Genomic DNA, 11539 nt, shown 5'->3' on the forward strand with positions numbered 1-11539 from the left:
AGGCAATGAAAGAGGTGTTAAACATTTCTGATATAACTACTGGTACCACTAAAAAGGGTATTATGTTTGGAGAGAAAAAACTACCCGTAGTTTTTCCCCCATCAGATGAATTAAATGAAGTGTGTGAAGAAGCGTGGGCTTTCCCTGATAAAAAATTGGTAATTCCTAAGAAGGTACTAATGGCGTTCCCTTTCCCGCCAGAGGATAGGTCACGTTGGGAAACACCCCCTAGAGTGGATAAAGCGCTCACACGTTTGTCTAAAAAGGTGGCACTACCGTCTCCGGATACGGCCGCCCTCAAGGAACCTGCTGATAGAAAGCAGGAGGCGATCCTGAAGTCTGTATATACACACACAGGCATTATACTTAGGCCAGCTATTCCGTCAGCTTGGATGTGCAGTGCTGCCGCTGCTTGGTCAGATAAACTGTCAGAAAATATTGACACATTAGACAGAGACACGATCCTGTTAACCATAGACCATATAAAAGACTCAGTCTTATATATGAGAGATGCACAGAGGGAAATCTGCCGACTGGCATCTAAAGTAAGTGCATTGTCCATTTCTGCTAGGAGAGGCTTATGGACTCGCCAGTGGACAGGAGATGCAGATTCTAAAAAGCACATGGAAGTGTTGCCATATAAGGGTGAGGAATTATTTGGGGATGGTCTCTCGGACCTAGTTTCCATAGCAACGTCTGGGAAGTCAGCATTTTTACCCCATGTCCCCTCACAGCCTAAGAAGGCGCCGTTTTATCAGGTTCAGTCCTTTCGGACCCAGAAAAACAGGCGTGGAAAAGGCGGGTCTTTTCTGTCCAGAGGCAGAGGTAGGGGAAAAAGGCTGCAACAAACAGCAGGTTCCCAGGAGCAAAAGTCCTCCCCCGCTTCTTCTTCCAAGTCCGCCGCATGACGGTGGGGCTCCACAGGCGGAGCCAAGTACGGTGGGGGGTCGCCTCAAAAATTTCAGCGATCAGTGGGTTCGCTCACAGGTGGATCCCTGGATCCTGCAAATAGTATCTCAGGGGTACAAGCTGGAATTCGAGGCGTCCCCGCCCCACCGGTTCCTAAAATCTGCCTTGCCAATTGCTCCCTCAGACAGGGAGGCGGTGCTAACGGCAATTCACAAGCTGTATTCTCAGCAGGTGATAATCAAGGTACCCCTACTTCAACAAGGCCGGGGTTATTATTCCACACTATTTGTGGTACCGAAACCGGACGGTTCGGTGAGACCCATTCTAAATTTGAAATCCTTGAACACATACATAAAGAAATTCAAGTTCAAGATGGAATCGCTCAGGGCGGTTATTGCAAGCCTGGACGAGGGGAATTACATGGTATCCCTGGACATCAAGGATGCTTACTAGCATGTCCCCATTTACCATCCTCACCAGGAGTACCTCAGATTTGTGGTACAGGATTGCCATTACCAATTCCAGACGCTGCCGTTTGGACTGTCCACGGCACCGAGGGTATTTACCAAGGTTATGGCGGAAATGATGATACTCCTTCGAAGAAAGGGAGTTTTAATTATCCCGTACTTGGACAATCTCCTAATAAAAGCGAGGTCCAAGGAACAGTTGTTGGTGGGAGTAGCACTATCCCAGGAAGTGCTGCACCAGCACGGCTGGATTCTGAATATCCCAAAGTCACAGCTGGTTCCGACGACACGGCTACTGTTCCTGGGTATGATTCTGGATACAGTCCAGAGAAAAGTGTTTCTCCCGGAGGAGAAAGCCAGGGAGTTGTCATCTCTAGTCAGAGACCTCCTGAAACCAAAACAGGTATCAGTGCATCACTGCACGCGGGTCCTGGGAAAGATGGTGGCTTCTTACGAAGCAATTCCCTTCGGCAGGTTCCATGCCAGAATCTTTCAGTGGGACCTGTTGGACCAGTGGTCCGGATCGCATCTTCAGATGCATCGCTTAATAACCCTGTCTCCAAGAACCAGCGTGTCTCTACTGCGGTGGCTGCAGAGTGCTCATCTTCTAGAGGGCCGCAGGTTCGGCATACAGGACTGGGTCCTGGTGACCACGGATGCCAGCCTTCGAGGCTGGGGGGCAGTCACACAGGGAAGAAACTTCCAAGGACTATGGTCGAGTCAGGAGACTTCCCTTCACATAAATATTCTGGAACTAAGGGCCATCTACAATGCCCTAAGTCAAGCAAAATCCCTGCTCCTACACCAGCCGGTGCTGATCCAGTCAGACAACATCACGGCAGTCGCCCATGTAAATCGACAGGGCGGCACAAGAAGCAGGATGGCGATGGCAGAAGCCACAAAAATTCTCCGATGGGCGGAGAATCATGTACTAGCACTGTAGGCAGTGTTCATTCCGGGAGTGGACAACTGGGAAGCAGACTTCCTCAGCAGACACGACCTCCACCCGGGGGAGTGGGGACTTCACCCAGAAGTCTTCCAGATGCTGGTAAACCGTTGGGAAAAACCACAGGTGGACATGATGGCGTCCCGTCTCAACAAAAAGTTAAAAAAATATTGCGCCAGGTCAAGGGACCCTCAGGCGATAGCTGTGGACGCTCTAGTAACACCGTGGGTGTACCAGTCGGTTTATGTGTTCCCTCCTCTGCCTCTCATTCCAAAGGTATTGAGAATAATAAGAAAGCGAGGAGTAAACACAATTCTCGTGGTTCCGGATTGGCCAAGACGAGCGTGGTACCCGGAACTTCAAGAGATGCTCTCAGAGGACCCGTGGCCTCTACCGCTCAGACAGGACCTGCTACAGCAGGGGCCCTGTCTGTTCCAAGACTTACCGCGGCTGCGTTTGACGGCATGGCGGTTGAACACCGGATCCTAAAGGAAAAGGGTATTCCGGAAGAAGTCATTCCTACGCTTATTAAGGCCAGGAAAGATGTTACGGCAACGCATTATCACCGCATATGGCGAAAATATGTTGCATGGTGCGAGGCCAATAAGGCCCCAACAGAGGAATTTCAACTAGGTCGATTTCTGCATTTCCTGCAAGCAGGAGTGGATATGGGCCTAAAACTAGGCTCCATTAAAGTACAGATCTCGGCTCTGTCGATTTTCTTTCAAAAAGAACTAGCTTCAGTACCTGAAGTTCAGACTTTTGTAAAAGGAGTGCTGCATATTCAGCCCCCGTTTGTGCCTCCAGTGGCACCTTGGGATCTCAACATGATGTTGAGTTTCTTAAAATCACATTGGTTTGAGCCACTAAAAACCGTGGATCTGAAATATCTCACGTGGAAAGTGGTCATGTTATTAGCCTTGGCTTCAGCCAGGCGAGTGTCAGAATTGGCAGCTTTATCATGTAAAAGCCCTTATCTGATTTTCCATATGGATAGGGCAGAGTTGAGGACTCGTCCCCAATATCTCCCTAAGGTGGTGTCAGCGTTTCACCTGAACCAGCCTATTGTGGTGCCGGCGGCTACTAGTGAATTGGAGGACTCCAAGTTGCTAGACGTTGTCAGGGCCCTGAAAATATATGTTTCCAGGACGGCTGGAGTCAGAAAATCTGACTCGCTGTTTATCCTGTATGCACCCAACAAGCTGGGTGCTCCTGCTTCTAAGCAGTCTATTGCTCGCTGGATTTGTAGTACAATTCAGCTTGCACATTCTGTGGCAGGCATGCCACAGCCAAAATCTGTAAAGGCCCATTCCACAAGGAAGGTGGGCTCATCTTGGGCGGCTGCCCGAGGGGTCTCGGCTTTACAACTTTGCCGAGCAGCTACTTGGTCAGGGGCAAATACGTTTGCAAAATTCTACAAATTTGATACCCTGGCTGAGGAGGACTTGGAGTTCTCTCATTCGGTGCTACAGAGTCATCCGCACTCTCCCGCCCGTTTGGGAGCTTTGGTATAATCCCCATGGTCCTTACGGAGTTCCCAGCATCCACTAGGACATTAGAGAAAATAAGAATTTACTCACCGGTAATTCTATTTCTCGTAGTCCGTAGTGGATGCTGGGCACCCATCCCAAGTGCGGATTGTCTGCAATACTTGTAAATAGTTGTTAACAAAAGGGTTATTGTCGAGCCATCTGTTGAGAGGCTCAGTTGTTTTCATACTGTCAAACTGGATATTGTATCACGAGTTGTACGGTGTGATTGGTGTGGCTGGTAAGAGTCTTACCCGGGATTCTAAATCCTTCCTTATTATGTCTGCTCGTCCGGGCACGGTGTCCTAACTGAGGCTTGGAGGAGGGTCATAGTGGGAGGAGCCAGTGCACACCAGGTAGTCCTAAATCTTTCTAGAGTGCCCAGCCTCCTTCGGAGCCCGCTATTCCCCATGGTCCTTACAGAGTTCCCAGCATCCACTACGGACTACGAGAAATAGAATTACCGGTGAGTAAATTCTTATTTTTACATCTGTATTAATCTTTGTACTACATTTTTGATGCCTCTAAAGCACCTTGAGCTCTATTGGAGAAAGAGCACTACATAAATAAATGTTTTTTTACTCAAGTTTTTAGATAGTAAGTGGGATGACAAAACATGGTCAAGACTGTCTCCTATCTAAACATATTTCTATGAAAGGAGATGTCACTACTCATGCACAAAGACGTCACTATGCCACCTCAGCTGATATAATTTAGTGTTCCTTTTAGGTCAAGACTGGTGTTATACCCCTTTCAAACATACTCCAAAATCCCAGGAATTTGCACATGAATGCGCATCAACCCAGGATTTTGGTATGTCTGGAAGGCACTAACCTGGAAACGTGTTGCTGGGTCGCCAACCCTGTAATTGACCTGGGTTTTTACTAGAGATGAGCGGGTTCGGTTTTACTCGGTTCTCAAAACGGCATCTAATTGGCTCACGGATGTCACGTGTTTTGGATAGCCAATAAGATTCGGTTTTGAGAACCGAGTAAAACCGAATCCGCTCATCTCTAGTTTTTACCTGGTTAAGTCTGAAAGACTCAACCATGATTTTGCTCTCTGGCTAGGAAGAGTCCCAGGAAGCACCACTTGATGCCTGCCAATTACATTATCAGTGACAGCCAGAGAGGGACAGACGCCACACATGAGAGGAACACAGAGGTGTGCCAGTGAAGAGACTACCATTCTGTTTATCATTATTATATTACCACACTATTCTGTGCCTGCAAACCATCCCATTAAAATGATGACACTGCCTTCAAAACTGGAAAAAAACAGCTTATGTCTGAAAGGGGTCAACCCAGGAATTTCCCAGGTCTGTGTAGTGTGAAATGGGGTCTCGAACAAACACCCGGGTTTTTGCTGCAGAGAAAATCCTGTGTCTGAGCAGGGAAATTCCCGGGTCATACATCTGAAAAGGGGTATTATACCCCTTTCAAACATAGGACCCAGGAATTTCCCTGCTTCAGACCCGGGATTTTCACCTCTGAAAAATCCCAGGGGTTTTGCTGGGACCCCCTTTCACACTACACCTGAGACCTGGGAAATTCCCAGGTCGACCCCTTTCAGACATAAGCCTGGTCTGCCCTGGCAGCCAGGTCAGACCAGGCTACTCTCATGTCTTACACACACACACACACACACACACGTCACACTCGTACATTTACACACACATCTTACACGTCACACTCATACATGTAATATACACACATGCCAAATTCATACATACACACACTCACTCCAACAGGCCGCCTGTTTTTTGGCTGCACCAGCTGCTTCAACTACTCACACCAGCATGGACTACAGCAGCCGGCGCTCTTCACTCCGTCCTCCTCCAGCCAATTCCCAAGACGCACCTTTCAGACCTAAGCCGGGTTGTCTTCCCGAGACTTGAGTCCCGGGAAAAACCCTGGTCAATTGCAGGGTTGGCGACCCGGATCACGTTCCCAGGGCAGTGCCTTTCAGACATAGCAAATTCCCGGGTTGATGTGCGTTCATGTGCAAAATCCTGGGAATTTGGAGCATGTGTGAAAGGGGTATTAGTGGCGTTAACAGATACAGCAGTAACTTCTGTGTCAAACAAATTGTGGCAATATCAGAAATACTGCACAATATATGCTTTAGTGTTTATGAGAGATAAAAAAAAAAAAAAAAAAAAAAAAAAAAAAGGCTCAGATGTATTAAGTAATTATGGCAAAGTTTAGAATATTTTTTTTTATTACAAAAGTAACAACAGTACAGAACCCATTAACAAACTCACAGTATGATCAGCTACTACCTGTTTATACAGAACAGGCAAGTAGCACAATGAATTGCAGATGACAGACGCAGGCAGTTGTATAGCTTGGCAGTCGAGTCAGGCACATACAGTACAATAGAACCAACATAGCCCAGACAGTGTTGGTACAATATGCAAAACCTGCAATTTGTGTCAATAAGTCACTTTGTGCAGAAAAGGCACTGTCTTAAACTCTAATACATTTGTCAATACCGATGAACAGTGGGGGATAGTCTCCAACACTTGAACGATGAAATCTGACACCAGTCTTCCAGGGTGCATAGCAGGTACTATCTTGTCAGAGGCATTACTGGCAGTTTCAGTTGTTTAATGTAATGTAAAGACACCGGTCCAGATAGAAAACAGACCAACTGAGAACAAGACTATCCCTACTTAAACAGTGCATTTATGAGTTTACCGCTTGGTTAATAAGTCATTAAGTCTATTGCAGCCCCACTTAAGGAACCTTGAGGTACTTTGTCAATAAAAGATCTAGTTTTAAAGTTATTGTTCTAAAAACAAATTCAGAATTCACAATCACCATCTGCTACAAGCTCGAAGTGCTTTCCCCTTAACCTAACTCAGCATTGCAGACCCAGAAATACTCTGTTCCACAGATGTACATTGCCCAGCAACAAGTTGAGTCACCAACACTGGGAGGTTAAATACACTGAAGCACTTGTTTTAAAATATGAATAAAGTGCAAATTTCTAGTAGCCAAACTGGTCCAATATTAGTCAGGAAAATGTTTATAGTACCATTATCCCTATGCCACATATATAGGTGCTCATTACTGTACAAGTTTGGTAGTGGGTTGTACATATTGTACTAGTGCATTAGTGTTTCTCATCAGAATTAAAATACCAGACATAATGACTTTCAATTTATGCAAAAAAGAAGTTTTAAAAATATAAATAGATCTTCATTAGAAAACACTGGCTCCCAGAGCGAGGTATTTACACATACACAGGCAACAGATGAGATCCTTGGTGACGTTAGCTGCTCACAGTTATCAGATACTGGTTGGGAGTAGTAGAGCAGCCCAGTAGCTCACTCTTACAGTCTAATGGGCTCCGAGCAGTAGGAACGGGTGCTTCGTATAGAACACATATGGAGCCATCCTCCCCAATCCGGTAAGAGACTTCATAAGGATCTACCCAGAGGGTGAGCTCTTTGGGTAGAAGGCTAAGTAGATGTGGGCTGCTCATGTTTATACGACCAGCAACTTTACTGATTATTGGGTCTATTTTATGGTTAATTCTGATGCAGCGATAGCCAGAACCTTTGGCAGGCTTGTCTGGAAACCAGTGGTGTGTATAATGGTCTGCAAAAGAAAAAAACAAAAAAGCAGGTAAGTCCAAGTCAGATTCCAGAAGAAATATAATATAATATATATATACATATACACTCACACTATCAGTGTACTTTAGCCACACGTAACCGGCGCTATACTCTTAACCAATAGCTTTCAAGCAACATTACCTTATGCATACCTCCCAACATGACCCTCTCCAGGAGGGACAGAATGCTCTGCTCCTAGACTTCCCTCTTAATGAATGATTGCCATTACCTGTGGTGAAACACCTTTCTTATCCATTACCCTGTTCAACACAGGTACCAGCAATCACAAATTAAGAGGAAAATCCAGGAGCAGAGCAATCTGTCCCTCCTGGAGAGGGTCATGTTGGGAGGTATGCCTTATGTATATTTATAGTACATACGGCTACTGCTATCAGAAAGTATTTCCCCGCCCTGCAGTTTAGTGCCAGAGAGGACAGGTGACCGCTGTATGCATCCGCTCTGCCCGGAGTACTGATGCCACTTATAAGATAACACGGTGCTATAATAGGGAGGAGCTGTGTGCCCCAGACTACACCAGGATCAGCAGCACAGGGCAGGCAGAGAAGTGACCGTGTGAATGGGGCAGAGTGATGCGGCTACTGATCCGCAAAGGATGATCTGACCTAACAATAATCCGCAAGCCTTATCCCGCAGATCCGATCCATGCGCGTTGTGTACTAGCGCCCAAGCAGCTGTCGCACCTACGTCACCCAGAGACCGCTGCCCCCTCCTCCCCCCACCAACTCATTCACCCCGCACCAGTCAGTGCCCTCACCGGTAAGCGTGTCCCGTAATGCCCCACCAAAGCCCTGGAGCTGCTGCTCGCTGAGGCGACTGCGAAGGAGACCGGACAAGAAGCTGACGGCGGCTGTGACCTCGGGCAAGACCTCCGGGGGGCCGCCGGTGACGGTTCCGACGGACATGGCTGACAAATATAAGCGAGCTTCGATGGAAATAATAGTGCTGTGCACTTGGAAAGAGATGGAGGGGTGACACGGCGAGCGGCCCGTAGGGGGGTAAGATGGTCTCTGTGTCGCCTTTTGCTGTTACTGTCCCAGGACGGACCGACCGCTCCTCCCTCCTCTCTTTGTCCTCAAGGTACGGCACTGCTCTGGGCTCCTGCTTTTATAGCAACTCAAAGCTATGTACCGTGACAACGAACCCAAACCACCAATCAGAACGCGTGTAACGTTTCTATGCTAATGAGACATGACGCTACGAGAACGTGACGTCGGCAGCGAGATCAGTGCGTGCCAGTCTTATCACGGACTCTCTGTCGTAGGGGAGACGGGAGAGAACGTCTAGGGGAGGATATGTAGTAGGGGAGGGACATAATGTAGGGCAGGAAACAGCCCGGCCGTAACATGCGGCTAGGCCTTTATTTACAGTTACACAGCTACCAAAACAGAGCTCTGCAATTACCAAACAATAATTGCATTATGTAATTGCAATACACTTTGCTAGTGATCTGTTAATTCAAACTGCTATAAGACTCTACACAAAATTAAAAGTTTTTCTCTAGCATCCATAAGGGCAGGGTCGGACTGCCCACAGGGGTATAAAATCACCGATAGGCCCCACTGCCTGAGGGCCCACTCCTTCCTCTAGGGATCAGGTTCCAGACTGTGCACTTGTATTATACATGGTAGATATGTTGAATTACACTGCACTAAACTATTGTGTATAAAACTCTGTGGAGGCTGGCCACACCCCCTTTGTAGACTGTTCACACCCCTAAGTACAGGCCCCTGTAATTGTATACCCCCGGTGGGCCCTTCATACCCCAGTCCGACACTGCTATAGGGATACTGGAGACACTTTGTAAGATGGGGTATAGACAGGGTCCAAAGGAGCCGATGCACTTAAAATTTCTTCACTGGGTGTGCTGGCTCCTCCCCTCTATGCCTCCTCCAACAGTTTAAAAAAAAAGTGCCCTCAGTAGAGAATGCACATCTCTGCAGCTTCAGAGAGTTTTCTTCAATTTATTTTTAACTTTTATTTTCTCTAACGTCCTAAGTGGATGCTGGGGACTCCGTAAGGACCATGGGGGATAGCGGCTCCGCAGGAGACTGGGCACATCTAAAGAAAGCTTTAGGACTATCTGGTGTGCACTGGCTCCTCCCCCCATGACCCTCCTCCAAGCCTCAGTTAGATCTTTGTGCCCGAACGAGAAGGGTGCACACTAGGGGCTCTCCTGAGCTTCTTAGTGAAAGTTTTAGTTTAGGTTTTTTATTTTCAGTGAGACCTGCTGGCAACAGGCTCACTGCATCGAGGGACTAAGGGGAGAAGAAGCGAACTCACCTGCGTGCAGAGTGGATTGGGCTTCTTAGGCTACTGGACATTAGCTCCAGAGGGACGATCACAGGCCCAGCCTGGATGGGTCCCAGAGCCGCGCCGCCGGCCCCCTTACAGAGCCAGAAGGCAGAAGAGGTCCGGAAAATCGTCGGCAGAAGACGTCCTGTCTTCAACAAGGTAGCGCACAGCACTGCAGCTGTGCGCCATTGCTCTCAGCACACTTCACACTCCGGTCACTGAGGGTGCAGGGCGCTGGGGGGGGGCGCCCTGAGACGCAATAAAAAACACCTTGGATGGCAAAAAATGCATCACATATAGCTCCTGGGCTATATGGATGCATTTAACCCCTGCCAGAATACATAGAAAAACGGGAGATAAGGCCACCGATAAGGGGGCGGAGCCTATCTCCTCAGCACACTGGCGCCATTTTCCCTCACAGCTCCGTTGGAGGGAAGCTCCCTGTCTCTCCCCTGCAGTCACTACACTACAGAAAGGGTTGAAAAAGAGAGGGGGGGCACTAATTACGCGCAGTATTAAAGATACAGCAGCTATAAGGGGAAAAACACTTATATAAGGTTATCCCTGTATATATATAGCGCTCTGGTGTGTGCTGGCAAACTCTCCCTCTGTCTCCCCAAAGGGCTAGTGGGGTCCTGTCCTCTATCAGAGCATTCCCTGTGTGTGTGCTGTATGTCGGTAAATTTGTGTCGACATGTATGAGGAGAAAAATGATGTGGAGACGGAGCAGATTGCCTGTAATAGTGATGTCACCCCCTAGGGGGTCGACACCTGAGTGGATGAACTGTTGGAAGGAATTACATGACAGTGTCAGCTCTGTATAAAAGACAGTGGTTGACATGAGACAGCCGGCTACTCAGCTTGTGCCTGTCCAGACGTCTCATAGGCCGTCAGGGGCTCTAAAGCGCCCGTTACCTCAGATGGCAGATATAGACGCCGACACGGATACTGACTCCAGTGTCGACGGTGAAGAGACAAATGTGACTTCCAGTAGGGCCACACGTTACATGATTGAGGCAATGAAAAATGTTTTTACACATTTCTGATAATACGAGTACCACCAAAAAAGGGGTATTATGTTCGGTGAGGAAAAACTACCTGTAGTTTTCCTGAATCTGAGAAATTAAATGAGGTGTGTGATGATGCGTGGTTTTCCCCCGATAACAACTGATAATTTCTAAAATGTTATTGGCATTATATCCTTTCCCGCCAGAGGTTAGGGTGCGTTGGGAAACACCCCCTAGGGTGGATAAAGCGCTCACACGCTTGTAAGGGCTCTACCCTCTCCTGAGATGGCCGCCCTTAAGGATCCTGCTGATAGAAAGCAGGAGGGTATCCTAAAATGTATTTACACACATACTGGTGTTATACTGCGACCAGCAATCGCCTCAGCCTGGATGTGCAGTGCTGGGTTGGCATGGTCGGATTCCCTGACTGAAAATATTGATACCCTAGATAGGGACAGTATATTTTTGCCTATAGAGCATTTAAAAGATGCATTTCTATATATGCGTGATGCACAGCGGAATATTTGCCGACTGGCATCAAGTCTAAGTGCGTTGTCCATTTCTACCAGTAGAGGGTTATGGACACGTCAGTGGTCAGGTGATGCGTATTCCAAACGGCATTTGGAAGTATTGCCTTATTAAAGGGAGGAGTTATTTGGGGTCGGTCTTTCAGACCTGGTGGCCACGGCAACAGCTGGGAAATCCACGTTTGTACCCCAGGTCGCCTCTCAACATGAGAAGACGCC

The 11539-nt window shown here is 47.7% G+C and overlaps 1 protein-coding gene across 1 annotated transcript; it reads right to left on the reverse strand.

The window, feature by feature from the left end:
- Positions 1 to 6053: 6053 nt before the first annotated feature.
- On the reverse strand, positions 6054 to 8603 carry LOC135045338 (protein BTG2-like). Its single transcript, XM_063955283.1, has 2 exons — positions 8249 to 8603; positions 6054 to 7456 (listed from the first exon to the last, which is right to left on the reverse strand). Exons 1-2 carry the CDS (start codon positions 8394 to 8396, stop codon positions 7128 to 7130), a joined length of 477 nt encoding a protein of 158 aa, XP_063811353.1. The 5' UTR covers positions 8397 to 8603; the 3' UTR covers positions 6054 to 7127.
- Between the last annotated feature and the right edge of the window lie 2936 nt (positions 8604 to 11539).

This window comes from Pseudophryne corroboree, chromosome 2, assembly GCF_028390025.1.
Source record: "Pseudophryne corroboree isolate aPseCor3 chromosome 2, aPseCor3.hap2, whole genome shotgun sequence".
Classification (NCBI taxonomy): domain Eukaryota; kingdom Metazoa; phylum Chordata; class Amphibia; order Anura; family Myobatrachidae; genus Pseudophryne; species Pseudophryne corroboree.